At 39.6% G+C, this 18521-nt stretch overlaps 1 protein-coding gene across 1 annotated transcript in view; it reads right to left on the reverse strand.

Annotated features, from left to right (window-relative positions):
* The window catches only part of LOC124788724 (testis-expressed protein 47-like), a 188136-nt gene that overhangs the window by 112210 nt on the left and 57405 nt on the right, over nt 1-18521 (reverse strand). The window contains exon 2 of the mRNA XM_047256004.1: nt 6868-6981. Coding sequence (XP_047111960.1) covers nt 6868-6981 — 114 coding nt within the window. The remainder of the gene's footprint in view (nt 1-6867; nt 6982-18521) is intronic.

An 18521-nucleotide genomic window follows, 5' to 3' on the forward strand; every position in this document is an offset into this window, starting at 1 on the left:
TCCTCAGATTTCCATCAGCCAACAGATTGTCCAAACATCTAACTCTTGGTTGGCCTTTCCTTCTAGTGGAATACAATCTGCTTTTCATTGTTTGGGTATCCGGTCCTAACCCATATACTTCTTGAGATTTATTAAATTTCACTAGATCTTTCTCTTGTATTTCATGGTTGTACCTTACTCTCCAACTCTCTCTCTCTCTCACGGGTCCATAAATTCATCACATGATTTTTGTTTTAAATGCCTTTAGGTCATTCGTATCTGCTTTAGTCATTGTCCCCATTTCTCACCCATGTGTAGCCACTGGTTGCACAAACGAATAGTATACTCTTACCTACGTTGTTCTTATAATTAGAGAATTCTTGAACACCTGTAAGTATGCATAATCAATCCTGTTTCTTGCTTGTATCCTTTCTCTAATACAGTGTCTCATTTTATTATCTGTCATTATGAGGAAACCTAAATAATGGAAGCAGTGGACAGTTTTAAAACATTTATTCCTCTTCTTATCAGAACTGTTAATATCCAAGTTTCATCTCCTTGGTCTAGGGATAGCCATCACTGGCTAGTAACCAAAATGTATTGTCTCCTGCATCCAAACCTGGCCACTGATTAAAATATGAATAAAAACTGGCTATAGTGACTGAAGACTTCTTGTATAAGGAGTTACCCTCGTACTGCCAAACGCCTTGCCAAAGAGGTTGGAGAAGTGGACAGAGATTTGGAGCAACCTCTTGCTCTTGGTGTGGGTAATTGACCTTAAAAGGTAAAATAGGATGCAGGAAGCAATGGGATGGGGGGAAGGGGGAAAAGGGGGGGGGGCACATGTTTACATATTTGTTTCAACTACACTGAAGAAGTTTCACTGGAAAGTCCTTATACATCCTCCATACAGTCTCAATCTCTCCCCATAAAATTTCCATATTTGTGGTGCCCTGAAGAAGGACATTCATGACTGTCAATTTGCTTTGGATGAAGCAGTGCATTGCTCGGTACAGTCATGGTCCCGTAGGCAACTGCAAACATTTTTCCTTGTAAGAACTGACCATCCTATCTCACATAGGGTAAATGTATTAAGAGTTATGATGATTGCTTTTGAAATAATGAACAGTTTACTTTATTTTTAGGTTCCATAATGCAGTTAGTAAAAACAGAACCCTTATAGGTTCACTTTGTTGTCTGTTGGCCTGTGTGTCTATCCGACTGTTAAGACACATTTTATCATCGACAGGTGTAGAGGTACCATGTTGAAATTTATGTAACTTACTAAGGTCTACAGTCCCTTGTCAGTGTAAAAAATGTAAGCTCCTAAGTCAAAACAATAAAAAGATACAGCCATTTATGTTATATGTTTTGATACTCTCAAATTTGCTCATCAAAACCTGAAAACCTGTAGGGTACTTACCATTGATCTAGAATCATGGAATTTTGCAAGAAGCAATGTTTAGCAGTAAAAGCAAAGAAAAAAATCTTAAAATTGGTAATTCATGATTGTGTCACATGAAAAAATTTTTTTGGTCATCTGTTATCTCACTGACAGTCCATCTGTTAAGACTCCTTTTTCTCATGTGCGGGTACACATATTAATTTCAAATTTATGTCACATACTAAGATCTATGGTTCCTTGGTGGTGTAATAATTTAAGACTCCAAGTTAAGGCAATTAAATGATATGGCCACTTATGTCACATATTTTGATTCTTGCAAACTCACAAACAAAACTTGTAGGGTACCTCCTGTTGACCTTGAAACACAAAATCTGGCAAGTATCATAGTTAGTAACACAATTACTGACAATGTTTTTTCCAGCTTTGATATACAATGTGGTTCTACTCAATCTTTTTTCACTCATCAATTACATATCTAGTTCAAATTAATACTCAATCGATCATTTGTATTTAATTTTCAAAAATGAAGGAAATGATAGATTGCAACTTACTGTAAAGAGGACACATAAAGTTGCAGACAGGCACAAATAAGAGTCACTTACATAAAGCTTTCCACCACAGCCTTCATTAACACAAGAACTGACGGAGTTGTTAGTCATGTGTGCTTGCTTGTGTTTATGAAAGATGTGCATTTCCTTTTGCTGATGAAGGCTGTAGCTGAAAGCTTTATAAGTGTGTTTTAATTATGCCTGTCTACAACTTATCATATCTTCTTTACAATAAGCAGCCATTTTTTCTTTTCCTACCTGGAGTTTGCATTCTTTTGAGTTTATTTAATTTTCAATTTTCGTACAAACTACTAAACTCACATTTGTCCATAATCTCACCTAATTACCAGTGAAGAAATGATGAAGATGCTCCACTCCTATACATACCTAATCATCTTTATTATTATAATTTAAAACTTAAGAGATGCCCGAGTGCATAGGATTGCAAAAAATTTCACTCACAGATCTTTAAAATTTGATTCAATTAACTCAAACATTATTCCATAGCTAATTTTAAAAGTAATCATCTTGTGGTGTTGCAGTTCTTCTTATGACCGAGCTTGCTACATAAATAGGATGAGGAATTCTGCCTTATGCAAGACGCCTTTTCAATTTAGTTTTACCCAGATATGTTTCAGCACTTTTTGTGCATTATTTTTTTTCTTACTTACATGAATTTATTGGGTATTTGGTTATTGGTCATTAACATAAATACCCATTAACTTCATGTAAGTAAGAAAATAAAATAACCTACTGAAGATACCACAAAAGTGCTGAAACACATCTGGGTAAAATGAAACTGAAAAGGTGTCTTGCATAAGGTAGAATTCCTCATCCTCATCCTAATTAGCATGGCATGTTAATATTATTCAAGAATTAATAAAATAAATGGAAAATTACAATGGCAAATGTAAAATTACACAAAAAACTGAACTTAAAACTTAAAATTGAAACATTCTCAAAAGTTTTGGAATTATCAGGACTAATATTCTGCCAATATCGAATCATTGAGTTCTTAATTGCCAGGATGAATAAACTACCTATATACATAAAAGATTGTATGGACCCCTCAGAATGTTTGAGTCTGTCCCATTTTTTCCCATCTATCTCGTTTTCATTTGACTGCTCCTTTACATTTACATATGTAAATAAAACCACAAAGGAATTACAGAAAATGACATTTGGATTAGAAACTTTAAAAGCGGAGAAGTTTTCTTTTTTTTTCAAAATTTGAGAAGAATCTATCACCATAGACTTTTGATTGTTATACTTTGTAAATGGGAATCTTACCAGCAAAAGTTGTTAAAGGAGAGAGTTCCAAAAATTTTTCATTTGGTGCATTTACAGCAGAGTCAGGAATTATTACTTTCTGTGATTTCTTTGCAAATAATTTGTGCTTAATAAAACCTGTGTTGTTGAAGAAGCAGACTTACAACAGTTTTTGTCATGTTACATACATCCCCACTGGGTAATTGTGAAGTATGTATGAAAAATTTTGTTGGCTCCTTGTGTGGTCTGTAAGGTAGGAAGACTGGATTATATTTGTGGTGAGTTTAATGTCAGTTTCTTAAAGAAATCTGACATTAAAAATGATCTATATATGTTATTAGCCACTTACAGTTTAGTGTCAATTATAAATTACCCTACTGAAGTAGCTCAAGAAGGTTGTACACTAATAGATGATGTATTAACACAACAAACTGAATTTAAGCAAACACTTGCCTACCATGAGATATGTGATATGTCAGGTAATGGTGAACAGTCAGTCACATTACATAACTTTAGTTACATGTATAATCAGAAACACTAAATGAAAACAGTGAGAGTGATTAGTGATAAAACAATGAAATGTCTTACAAAGAAATCTTGGGTCACTATGGGTACTAAAGTATGTTCAGAACCAAAAATACAAATCTATAAAATAGCAAAAAAAAGCAAGGATCCCAAAGTACTTTCATGTTATAAACAGTACAGTAACATTTTCAGAAAATGTAAAAAATCCTGAAGCTTGCACATATTGTCAAAAACTGGCAGACCAGACCATAAAGTCAGATCAGGATCGATTTTTCCTAAAACATTATCCAAAAATACACTAAAGAACAAGGAAAATCAATTTCCTAAAAAGTTATCCATCAAATCCATTAAAAAGCAAGTAAGCTATGGATAAATAAAGGAATTAATATCTCATGTAAGAGAAAGTTGGAAATGAGAGGTGATACATTGGTCACTCTTCTCCATAGGCAGAACACCATTGTTATTCCAAAAGTACATACTCTGCTAAAGAATGAGAAGTTCATATCACAGCTTGGCTTCTGATGTGTTGCTATCACGTAAATGAATGTCTTAGGCTGCTTTCATTTAATTAGTGAAACTAGTCAAATAACATGCACCCTGTGGCAGTTTACCTGTGCTTTAATTCTTTTTGCGAGCATACAATTACAGCAAACAAACAAACATACAGGCACACACACACACACACACACACACACACACACACACACACACACACACACACACACACAAGACTAACAGTCTAACTATATGGGAAGTGATACGGAATGAGACTGGTGCAAATTACCCTAACAAGACCCAAAATTTTGCTCTTAACAATGAAGGTAAGTTAGTTCAAAATCAAGATATTGTAGCAAAAATCTTTAATGAGGACTATATAAAACCCATACTAAAAAATCCACCAACAAGCCTTGGATTTCCACTGGAATTAGGATTTCTTGCAAAAGAAAAAAAAAAAAATACTGTAAAATATTGAACAAAGTCGTTCAGAAATCAAAAGTATGATCTGTGCTCAAAAATTAATAACTCTACTAATAAAACCAAAACTATGTGGGAAGTGATACGGAATGAGACTGGTGCAAATTACCCTAACAAGACCCAACATTTTGCTCTTAACAATGAAGGTAAGTTAGTTTAAAATCAAGGTATTGTAGCAAAAATCTTTAATGAGCACTTTTTAACTGTCACTGAGAAAACAGCATCCAAAGGCTCTTCAGAAAAGGCAATAAAATCTCTGAAAGAACTTTTCCCTAACTCTATAGACATGATAGGTATGGCCCCCATAACCGTGCAAGAAGTAAGAAAAACCATAGTGTCTCTAAAAAGTAAAAATTCTTTGGGAGTAGACAATATTTACAGCAAACTGCTAAAAACCAGCTGCAATCAACTCTCTAAAGTTCTAGTTCATGTATTCAATTCCTCTCTAAATCAAGGTATCTTCCGTGACAGAATGAAGTATGTTACGGTGAACCCCTCTACAAAAAAGGCAATCCCACAGATGTTTCCAACTATTGTCCTACCTCTCTTGTAACAGCATATTCTAAAGTCTTTGAAAAATTAAAATACGTCAGGATTGTCAATCACCTTGAAAAGTTTGCACTAATTAGTAAACAACAATTTGGTTTCAGATCAGGCATATCTACAACCAAAGCAATTTACTCACTTACAAATAACGTTTTAGAATGCCTCGACAAGAAAAAATTACCCGTTGGCATATTCTGTGACCTGACTAAGGCTTTTGACTGCATCGATCACACAATACTTTTAGGAAAAGCAGCCCAATATGGAATCCGTGGACAAATGGGTAACTGGCTCAGATCATATCTAGAAGACAGACAACAAAAAATAGTTTAAGGTGTTAACAATCTACAAGTAGGAGGGGTAGAGTCTGACTGGGGAACAGTACATCATGGAGTTCCACAAGGGTCAGTTCTTGGTCCCCTACTATTTATTATATACATTAATGACCTACCCCAGTCATCAAATAGTGCTAGCAATATCACAACGTTTGCAGATGACGCAAGTATAGTGACAGCCAGCAAAACCTCCACTGACGTAGAGTTAAATACCAACCAAGTGTTTGCAAATGCTCTGAACTGGTTCGTGGCAAATTCTCTAGCAATAAAGCTCAATAAAACAAATTACATGCAGTTCCAATCCATTTACATAAGCCCAGAAGAGATTAACTTTGCACACGAGAGCCAACAGTGACAGAGTGTTCAGTGCACAAAGTTCCTAGGTGTACACATAAATAACAGGCTCAACTGGGAATTCCGCATACAGCAAACACTAAAAAAGCTTAGCTCATCAACATTTGCCATCCGAATAGCCTCCAAAATTGGAGACATCAACGTATCAAAGTCTGCATATTTTGGATACTTTCATTCAGTGATGTGCTATGGAATAATCTTTTGCGGCAACTCACCACTTTCAAAAAAATTTTTTGTACACCAGAAAAAAGTAGTCCGAATTATATGTAGTGTCCCTCCAAGAACCTCATTTCAAAATCTCTTTAAACAGTTAGGTATATTAACCACTACATCACAGTATCTCCTCTCACTCTTGGCTTTCACTATTCTCAATTTCTCTGAATATGAAACAAATCAGGCATACCATCATTATAACACAAGATGGAAAGGTGATATGCACTGTGAAAGGAAAAATTTCTCTCTGGTGCAAAAAGGGGTAAAGTACACAAGTACAAAAATATTTAACAGACTCCCAAGTAATATAAAGTGTCTTAAAGAAAATAAAATGCTATTAAAAAAAAAAAAAAAAGCTAAAGGAATTTCTACTGGAAAAATGTTTCTACTCTTTAGATGAATTCTTCAACAGAGATAAGTAATTTGAGTAGAATTCAGATTATTTCCTTTGTCATTGTTATCTGTATTGTTCTTTATCACTAATGTATTTTTGTATTGTATTGTTTATTATCTTGATTATATTATTGTATTGTACCAGTTTTGAATCATTCATCTACCATGTGTAATATACCAGTATGTATTGTATTGTATGATATCTATATTGTATCTGCTTTGACTCGTTCCACATCCATGGGTAATCATGCCATACTGGATCTATGGAATATGTATCTCAAATAAATCAATAAAATCACAAACACACACACAATAAAAAATTTCTAACCTGTTTAATATGATGATACATGAGAAGAATCTTCATAGCACTGATTGCAATTACACTGGCCTCTATCTGTTTCAGCAAAAACTTCAGATGTCTGTTGAGTGTTTCTTCTGATCCCTGCAACAAGTTTTGTGTGAGACATATATCTAAAATGGGTGCAGTTAAGTATTATTCAATGGGGCAAATATGAAAATGCATAAGGCAAAGAATTCTATACACTAAATCAATATTTCATATTTATTCTTAGAAGAATGTCATACACTTCAGGTAAATTTATTAAGTTACATGCATCAAAAGGTAATTATGGGTACACACAGAGTCAAGTATCTTTCAAGCACAATCCAGTGCATGACAGTTTAACATAAACTACTCAGCAAATAAGTTAAACCATGTATTTTAAGATAGGTAATTATCTTTAGTGGGAGAGGAAGTAGTTGAAGCAGGATATTACTACTGCAAAACAACTTTTCTTAGAATTATGTGTGCTATTAAGCCAGGCTGGTAAACTATATTTATAATGGTAAACTACATTTATAGCAGGTGGCATATTTTTGACAGTACAAAACTGGATGAGCTGTTTTGTTTCAACTCTTACAACAATCCTATTTGTGCAGAACCACTTAATAACTTTGGCAAAACCACCATTTACTACATTCTCTTTGGATGTTTATTTGATTGACTTCACAATAAAAAGGACTAATGTTGCCTCCTAATTCAGATAAAATGGTAAATGATTAACAAAGAATAAGATCAGTAATGAGCTCATGTTCAAACCCTACAGAATGCCTGTAATGATTTCAACTCATGAAGATGATACAGCATCCTCATTTGCACAATTCATACATCTCAGTGCAGCTTCCTGCATCCTGTTTCTAAATAAGAACTAAACCAGGCCTATGCTGAATCATATATCCCACAAAAACTTATTTTCTGTGGTACAATATTAAGGTTGATACCATCAAATGTCTTTGGTACGTCACTTAAGATCTCAACTGGTTATATTTTATTAATTAAAAACTTTGTTATGTGCTCAGGGGTGATATAAATAGCTTCCTTACTAGAGCAGCCCTTTTGAAATTCAAACTGCAAGTGAATAAGCACCCCATTATTAATCAGGTGGGCTACAAGTACCGAATACATCACCGTCTCAAAAAAAAAAAAAAAAAAGGGAAATATCATGTAAGAAGTGCAACTGATCTGCAGTTACTGAGATCACTGAAGTCATCTTTCTTAAAGAGAGGCCTAACAGTGGCATATTTTAATCTGTCTGAGAAAATGTCATGAACTAATGTTATGAATATAATAGAGGGAAACATTCAACGTGGGAAAAATATATCTAAAAACAAAGATTCTGTAACTTATCAAACGAAAGCGTTGGTACGTTGATAGAGACAATAACAAGCACAAACACACAAATTTCAAGCTTTCGCAACCCACAGTTGCTTCATCAGGAAAGAGGGAAGGAGAGGGAAAGACGAAAGGATGTTGGTTTTAAGGGAGAGGGTAAGGAGTCATTCCAATCCCGGGAGCGGAAAGACTTACCTTGGAGGGAAAAAAGGGCAGGTATACACTCGCACACACACACACATATCCGTCCGCACAAATACAGACACAAGCAGACATATGTAAAGGCACAGAGTTTGGGCAGAGATGTCAGTCGAGGCGGAAGTACAGAGGCAAAGATGTTATTGAATGACAGGTGAGGTATGAGCGGCAGAAACTTGAAATTAGTGGAGGTTGAGGCCTGGTGGGTAACGGGAAGAGAGGATATACTGAAGGACAAGTTCCCATCTCTGGAGTTCTGATAGGTTGGTGTCAGTGGGGTCCCATGCACCCTCCCACCACCATCTACTCCAGTCCTGTAACCGGAAGGTGTACACGATCAAAGGCAGAGCCACGTGTGAAAGCACCCACGTGATTTACCAACTGACCTGCCTACACTGTGAAGCTTTCTATGTGGGAATGACCAGCAACAAACTGTCCATTCACATGAATGGACACAGGCAGACAGGGTTTGTTGGTGATGAGGATCACCCTGTGGCTACACATGGCTTGGTGCACGACCAGCACATCTTGGCACAGTGTTACACCATCCGGGTTATCTGGATGCTTCCCACTGACACCAACCTATCAGAACTCCAGAGATGGGAACTTGCCCTTCAATATATCCTCTCTTCCCGTTGCCCACCAGGCTTCAACCTCCGCTAATTTCAAGTTGCCGCCGCTCGTACCTCACCTGTCATTCAACAACATCTTTGCCTCTGTACTTCTGCCTCGACTGACATCTCTGCCCAAACTCTTTGGCTTTACATATGTCTGTATATGTGCGAATGTATATGTGTGTGTGTGCGAGTGTATACCTGTCCCTTTTTCCCCCAAACGTAAGTCTTTCCACTCCCGGGATTGGAATGACTCCTTACCCTCTCCCTTAAAACCCACATCCTTTCGTCTTTCCCTCTTTCCTAATGAAGCAACCGTGGGTTGCAAAAGCTTGAAATTTGTGTGTGTGTTTGTGTTTGTTATTGTCTCTATCAATGTACCAACGCTTTCGTTTGGTAAGTTACAGAATCTTTGCTTTCATGAACTAATGTGTTACGCGTGTGATTGAAATTGTAACAAATTATAGGTTGGAGATCTCAAGTCTACACAAAGTTTAACTTTTGTGGGTCATGCTGATCTTCCATATGTCAGATGGAGAATCTAACAAACTTTTCAGATGGGAATGTGGAACAAATTTTCTTGCACTCCTCTGTATTGACTAATTGGTGTACCATTTCAATTTCACTTCTGAACTTCCTGAACCAATTTTCTCAGCTCTTATTAAAGGAAATTGTTACAAATATCTACAACACATGTACTGTCTTTTATAATAGTCCTGTTTTCTTTGACAGAAACACCATATTGTTCTAAGACTTCTTTCTCTATCTCTCTTCTAACAATATTCCATACTGATTTGATTTTATAGTATGGTCTGCAAAATGTTGATATTATGTTCATGCTCCAGGATTTCTAGCATTTCTTAAATGTTACAGTAATGCTTACAATCTGAAAGTATTTTGGGATGCTTTCTTGTTATGGCAATTTTTAGATTTGCATTTTTTGCTCTGGGGATATTTCACCACCTGTAGTGGTCCAAGGCTTCCTCGTAAAACCTCTCATTGTTTTGTCATTAATCACTCTCATTGTTTTCAGTGTGTGTTTCTGGACTATACATATAGCTAAGTAATGTAATGTTACTAACTGTTCATCAATGTAATGTGATCAACTGTTCATCATGATCTGAAATACCATATACCACAGTGTAGGCATGTGTTTGCTTAACTTCCACTTGTCGTGTGAATGTCATCTATCAGTTGAGTACTATCTTGAGCTAATACAGTAGAATAATCTATAACTGACACTGAACTATAAGTGGCTAATAACATATCTAGATCACTCTTAACGTCAGATTTCTTTCATAAATTGATGTTAAAATCATCAAAAATATAATCCCCACTGCAGGTCGGAGACAGCACAATGAGGCAACAATTTTTTTCATGAAAACTTCCTAATTACCAATGGGGACATGTATACTATAATAAAAACTGTGGTAAATCTGGTTCCTTGACAATACAGATTTTATTAATCACAAATTATTTAAAAGTAAATTATAGAAAGTAATAGTTTCTAACTCTATTGGAAATTAAAAAAAAAAAAAAATTAAAAACTTTTGGAAGTGGGTGTCTCTTGTCCCATACAGTATTCTGGAAGCTTGTTGAATAACTCCAATGTAAGTAAAGGAGAATCCTCTTTGTGGGTTCGATTGGAAAGCACTTTAATACATTTCAAATCCTCGATGCTGTCAGTACACTTCCAGGAAACCCAGCTGTCAGTGAAACCGTGAGCAAAGACAATACTGTATTAGGCACATAGGCAAGTCAGTGTGCTAACCAAATGTTGATAGTAGGTAACAACAAAGTCCAAACCACATCTCAGGAAAAAACCACAGACAGCAAGGTTACCATCAATAGATACAATGGAGAGCATGCTGTAAACATCAGATGATTGCGAGAAGTAAGTCCACGGCAGTTCGCAACAGCCCTTAAGTCTGAGACACGTGGTTTACCATGTGACCTGCATTAATGGATGTATCTTTTCATGCCTAGCTCACTATTTTGCTGGATGTATGCTGAATTATGGGGATTAATCCATTGATGTGCCCCATGGGATTACAAAATCCCTCCTCTCCTGAATTGGTCCACAAGGGTCAGGAACATCCTGGTTGGTGCAGGGGAAAACAAATTGGTTGCATGCTGCTGTGATGGCTGGGGTACAGCTTTGGATGCTATTGGTGACAGAGGAGCTGTTCCTGGGTCCATAGCCAAAGGGGCAAGAGGCAACTGTAGTTCACTCTCACTGCTTGCTGCTGGTTTTGGGGAAGACTGTGGGTACGCCATCAGACCTGGTGCAGCAGCAAGGCCACCTCCATATTTTCCAGATCCAAATCCATAGATATGAGAGACTATGGCTGGAGGACCAGGAATACCAGGTGTCCATGATCTGGGATGTCATCCCAGAATAAGACCGCACACCTGCTGTTATTGGTTCTTGGTGTGAACAAAGTGGGCTGCCACTGCCAGTTTGGCAGATCTGGAGGTTAAGGCTGCCCCAGGTGGCACAAATGGAACTGGTTCTGGTATCGGCGAATAGTGCCTCAAGCTGTGGCCTCCAGAACCAGCTGACAGCCTAGCACATGTTCTAATGTGCATACCAGACAGAGCTACCATCAGAGCTATGGCTCCTTCTTCTTCTTAGACCAATGGAGACTGCAACAGATCTAACAATAATCAATGAGAGTGTCCATGCAAGAATTCCAATGGGCTTTGATCACGAAACAGCATCACCTGGTAAATGGAAAAAAAGAAAGCACTGCACAATCAATTTGTGTGGACATCAATAGTTCTTCCATCTGCATTTTAAATGTTCACACAAACTGTTTGGCCATACCATTAGAGGCAAGGTGAAACACAGGTGCAGTAATATGCTCGATTCCATTCTGGATGCAAAACTGTTGAAAACCAACAGATTCAGACTGTGGTCCATTATTGGTACAACAGGTTGTGGGTTTACTTCAACAGAAAAAAAGTGATCAGGTTCTTAGTGGTATTCAATGTTCTAGTCTGTTTCATTTTGATGAGGTATGGGAAATAACAATAATTAAATCAACTGACTGGCTCCACAGAACAGATCCACAAATTCAGCATACACCTGATCCCATGGCTGGTAAACTGCAGGCCAAGACTTGTAGGCTTGGAGCAGTGCTGGTTGCTGTGCCTGACAAGCTTCATGCTGTTGAGCTACACACAAATATCCTGATCAACCAAAGTTCAATATCCACATAGCAGAACCACATTCTTCGTTCAGGAAATGCCCTACTGTGACTGATGCAGAAGTCACAATTTATGGGAGTGCAGAATCTCCAGGATCACCATTTGACACTAATAGTCAGTTGAATACAATAATAGGACAACTTTGAAAAGATGAAGAGCACTGCATTATGGGAAAAAAAAATCGCTTCCATGGGGGCTGACGAAATAAGGTCCTCTGGCCAGCCACTTGTATCGACTGGGAAACCAGTCTCAAGAGTGGATTCTTATGAATGGCTGCTGTGTAATATCCGGAAGTGATGGGAAACTCTTCCCTGACTGTTCAAAATGACAACCAAAGTGAAAGCAGACAGTTCGTTTCTATCAAATTCCTTATCAGAACCTGTAGAAAACAGTAACAATGCATCTGCATCTATGTGCTACATTGATGTACTTTAATGAATGGGATATTGGTAATTTGACAAGAATACTGGCCAGCATTGCAATCTCTGAGATGTCCATTCAGGCAACTTTGACTCATGGCCGAATTCAACAACTATGTCTTATAATCTATGGTCTGGTGAAATTTGTTGTCATACTGGAAAATGTGGAACTTCTGGTGCTCTGGCAAGATGAATGTGATAAGGCATCCCAAACCATTCTGGTACTTACACAGTAAAACAGCCTCAATGACATATGATGATGTGTCTGTGCCCAAGAGTCACGATAAATTTATTAGGCTAACACAATGTCAGGCAATGAGCAGTTTGGTGACATCTCCATGGACCCCTGCAAACAGAGTTCTTTTTTCTGGAACTGAATCACTGATCTGGCATAATATGTAACCTTATCCATAGAAACCTGCAGATTCCCTACATTATTTGGTATTGGAATATGAGAAATAGGTATCACATCCTCTAAAATAGGTATAAGGCTAAGATAATACCTTATGTACTTAATAGAATGCTGAGAGAAGGAGTATTTTGAGAAGCTACATTTTACACTGGCTTTCAAAAATGCCTAAAAATGCTTGCTGGAAATTTGATATACAGGGTGAGCCACCTAACATTACCGCTGGATATATTTCGTAAACCACATCAAATACTGATGAACCGATTCCACAGACCGAACGTGAGGAGAGGGGCTAGTGTAATTGTTTAATACAAACCATACAAAAATGCACAGAAGTATGTTTTTTAACACAAACCTACGTTTTTTTAAATGGAACCTCATTAGTTTTGTTAGCACTTCTGAACATATAAACAAATACGTAATCAGTGCCGTTTGTTGCATTGTAAAATGTTAATTACATCTGGAGATATTGTAACCTAAAGTTGACGCTTGAAACCTCTGACGTTCAGTTGCGTGTTGTAACAAACACGGGCCACGGTCGGCGAGCAGCATCTGCAGGGACATGTTTACGATGAAGACCGTGTTTACAAGTGTGGCTGTAGTGCACTGTTGTGGTTTGGTCTAGCAGTCGCAGTGTCCGCATGTAGCGCTTGCTGCTATTGTTATTCTGCATTCGTCTCCGCACGCAGACCAACTGTAGTACACCGTGTTACCAGACGTCTATGATAGTGTAGTGTTGTAGGAACTGTGACCATGGTGTATTCGAACTCTGAAAAGGCGGAGATGATACTCATCTATGGCGAGTGTCAACGAAATGCAGCTGAAGCCTGCAGGGTGTATGCAGAACGGTACTCGGACAGAGAGCATCCAACGTGCCGCGCATTGCAAAACATCTACCGCCAACTGTATGCAACAGGTATGGTCGTAGCAGGCAAACGGGTCCGTAACAGGCCCGTCACAGGAGAAGCGGATGCAGTTGGTGTGTTAGCTGCTGTTGCCATGAACCCACACATGAGTACATGGGACATTGCGAGAGCCGGTGGACTGAGTCAAAGTAGTGTCATGCGCATACTGCATCGTCACCGCTTTCACCCATTTTATGTGTCGCTACATCAGCAATTACATGGTGATGACTTTAATCATCGAGTGCAATTCTGTCAATGGGCATTAACAGAGAATGCGTTGCAGTTCTACCTGTTTACCGATGAAGCGGGTTTCACAAACCACGGGGCAGTGAATCTACAGAACATGCATTACTGGTCCGTGGCCAATCCTCGCTGGCTCAGACAGGTAGAGCAACAGCGACAGTGGACTGTAAATGTATGGTGCGGAATCATTGGCGACCACCTCATTGGTCCTCACTTCATTGCAGGGGCCCAAACAGCTGCAACATACATCACGTTTCTACAGAATGATCTGCCAACATTGCTCAAAAATGTCCCACTGGAAACGCGTCGACGTATGTGGTATCAGCATGGTGGTGCACCTGCACATTCGACAATTAACACTAGGCTGACCCTTGACAGGATGTTCGACGGGCGTTTCATAGGACGTGGAGGACGCATAAATTGGCCAGCCTGTTCTCCTGATCTTACACCTCTGGACTTCTTTCTGTGGGGTACGTTAAAGAAGAATGTGTACCGTGATGTGCCTACAACCCCAGAGGATATGAAACAACGTATTGTGGCAGCCTGCGGCGACATTACACCAGATGTACTGCAGCGTGTACGACATTCATTACGCCAGAGATTGCAATTGTGTGCAGCAAATGATGGCCACCACATTGAACATCTATTGGTCTGACATGTCGGCACACACTCTATTCCACTCTGTAATTGAAAACGGAAACCATATGTGTATGTGTACCTCACACCTCATGGTAATATACATGTGCGTCCGTGAAAAGACCAATAAAAAGGTGTTAGCATGTGGACGTAATGTACTGTTCCAGTCTCTTCTGTACCTAAGGTCCATTACCGTTCCCTTTGGATCCCTACGTAATTCGGTGCTCTCCGATCCACACGATCGAACAGCAGAAGAGTGGTACTCAAGCATCAACTTGAGGTTACAATATCTCCGGATGTAATTAACATTTTACAATGCAACAAATGGCACTGATTACGTATTTGTTTATATGTTCAGATGTGCTAACAAAACTAACGAGGTTCCATTTAAAAAAACGTAGGTTTGTGTTAAAAAACATACTTCTGTGCATTTTTTTATGGTTTGTATTAACCAATTGCACTAGCCCCTCTCCTCACGTTCGGTCTGTGGAATCGATTCATCAGTATTTGATGTGGTTTACAAAATATATCCAGCAGTAATGTTAGGTGACTCACCCTGTAAACTCCTCCTGCATTCTTTCCATTGCCACAACGCCATTCAGAAACCTGTCCACTTGGGCAATGTCGCTGATAGTTTGTATGAAGCCTCACCCGAAGGCAGTTGAAAAAATTGCCACCTGGAAGTTCAGTGTTAGAGAAATACTGACCTCCCGCCAATTTTTATAATAATTCATTAGGAAGCACATGGTCGTATGAGTCCACAATCCACTGAGCATTTACCGCATTTCTGAAGTCAGCACAACACACCACCTGGTTTATGAATAATGACTGAAAGTGATGCCCATTTGCTATAAAGAATTGGGCACAGCATTTTGAATTCCTCTCAGCAATCCAGTTACACTTTAACACCATCCTACAAGGCTAGTGGTATCGGGAGGGTTTTGAAAAATTTTGGTACTGCCAATTCTTTTATTGCAATGTGTCCAAAAAAAAATTACAAGCCATTCCCATGCTGGAGGAAACATGAAAGCAATTGGAAAGACAAAGAATCCGCTTCCTTATATGGAATGGTAATCTGCATTGCTTGGACTGAGTTTTGGATAAAAAACTCAAAGGTTGTATACTGTAAAGTAATGGATGAAGAAGATAGTGTGTAATGTTACAGTAAGCATCAAGTCCAAAAATATACTCCTGGAAATTGAAATAAGAACACCGTGAATTCATTGTCCCAGGAAGGGGAAACTTTATTGACACATTCCTGGGGTCAGATACATCACATGATCACACTGACAGAACCACAGGCACATAGACACAGGCAACAGAGCATGCACAATGTCGGCACTAGTACAGTGTATATCCCCCTTTCGCAGCAATGCAGGCTGCTATTCTCCCATGGAGATGATCGTAGAGATGCTGGATGTAGTCCTGTGGAACGGCTTGCCATGCCATTTCCACCTGGCGCCTCAGTTGGACCAGCGTTCGTGCTGGACGTGCAGACCGCGTGAGACGACGCTTCATCCAGTCCCAAACATGCTCAATGGGGGACAGATCCGGAGATCTTGCTGGCCAGGGTAGTTGACTTACACCTTCTAGAGCACGTTGGGTGGCACGGGATACATGCGGACGTGCATTGTCCTGTTGGAACAGCAAGTTCCCTTGCCGGTCTAGGAATGGTAGAACGATGGGTTCGATGACGGTTTGGATGTACTGTGTCCCCTCGACGGTCACCAGTGGTGTACGGCCAGTGTAGGAGATCGCTCCCCACACCATGATGCCGGGTGTTGGCCCTGTGTGCCTCGGTCGTATGCAGTCCTGATTGTGGCACTCACCTGCACGGCGCCAAACACGCATACGACCATCATTGGCACCAAGGCAGAAGCGACTCTCATCGCTGAAGACGACACGTCTCCATTCGTCCCTCCATTCACGCCTGTCGCGACACCACTGGAGGCGGGCTGCACGATGTTGGGGCGTGAGCGGAAGACGGCCTAACGGTGTGCGGGACCGTAGCCCAGCTTCATGGAGACGGTTGCGAATGGTCCTCGCCGATACCCCAGGAGCAACAGTGTCCCTAATTTGCTGGGAAGTGGCGGTGCGGTCCCCTACGGCACTGCGTAGGATCCTACGGTCTTGGCGTGCATCCGTGCGTCGCTGCGGTCCGGTCCCAGGTCGACGGGCACGTGCACCTTCTGCCGACCACTGGCGACAACATCGATGTACTGTGGAGACCTCACGCCCCACGTGTTGAGCAATTCGGCGGTACATCCACCCGGCCTCCCGCATGCCCACTATACGCCCTCGCTCAAAGTCCGTCAACTGCACATACGGTTCACATCCACGCTGTCACGGCATGCTACCAGTGTTAAAGACTGCGATGGAGCTCCGTATGCCACGGCAAACTGGCTGACACTGACGGCGGCGGTGCACAAATGCTGCGCAGCTAGCGCCATTTGATGGCCAACACCGCGGTTCCTGGTGTGTCCGCTGTGCCGTGCGTGTGATCATTGCTTGTACAGCCCTCTCGCAGTGTCCGGAGCGAGTATGGTGGGTCTGACACACCGGTGTCAATGTGTTCTTTTTTCCATTTCCAGGAGTGTATTTTCCACTGAAGGTTCTGCTAATAGAAAGAAAGGAATGGTTTGAGTTAGTTGCTTATACATTAATTTCAGAACTACCTGGTGTAATATGAGAATTTCATGATGAGCCTAAGTTCACAGTTTAGCCGTCACTGATCTTAAGGGTGGAGATCCCAATTAGAGAGATGTAGGTTGATTAATAAACAAGATTGAGGCCCCTGTACCAAAAAGGAATAAAATGAGAATCTCACGGCTGCTGCTGGCAATGTAATGTCATTTATTTGTATCAACATTCTCCAATCCTGATGCTGTGATTGGTTCTGACAAACATCTGCTATGTGACCCTGGCAAAAAGAGTGTTCAAAGACATCATTATAAAGTGGGCAACTAGGTATAGCACGTATAGAGAAACATATTAACAGAATCTTCTGTCGGTTCTTGGTAGAACAACATTATAATAAATGAAAAGCACCAGTTTGCTTTTGTTCTACAATATTACACACTATCTTCTTCATCCATTACATTACAGTATACATCCATTACATTACAGTATACAACCTTTGACTTTTTTATCCAAAACTCAGTCCAAGCAATGCAGAATACCAGTCCATGTAAGGAAGTGGATTCTTTGTCTTTCCAATTGCTTTCATGTTTCCTCCAGTATGGGAATGGCTTGTAATTTTTTTTTTTTTTTTTGGCCACATTGTAGAACAAAAGCAAACTGGTGCTTTTCATTTATTATAGAGAAACATTTAGGACAACTGTGTTGCCTGCAAAAATTTTGCCAGGGCCAAATGGGAAACCTGTTATGTTGCTGGGCTCGATTCCTGCCCATTTGAGTGTGAGCTGCTCCACTGTCACCTGAACTGTGTGACATTTTACAGTTTCATCACCAGACACATTCTGTCCTGCTGTATATGTCAGTTGATATGGCAGTGCTGATATTTCACAGTCTGTGGAAATGTTAACCTGAGCCACTCGAGAAATTTCAAAAACCCTAGAAATATGTGAAGCTTCAGCTAAAGAAGGATTTGACTGCTGTAACATTTGAGCATGCACTTCACTGTCCAGAGCTAGTCTAATCACTATGTCACAAATTA

Source organism: Schistocerca piceifrons, chromosome 3 (genome assembly GCF_021461385.2).
Source record: "Schistocerca piceifrons isolate TAMUIC-IGC-003096 chromosome 3, iqSchPice1.1, whole genome shotgun sequence".
NCBI classification, from domain to species: domain Eukaryota; kingdom Metazoa; phylum Arthropoda; class Insecta; order Orthoptera; family Acrididae; genus Schistocerca; species Schistocerca piceifrons.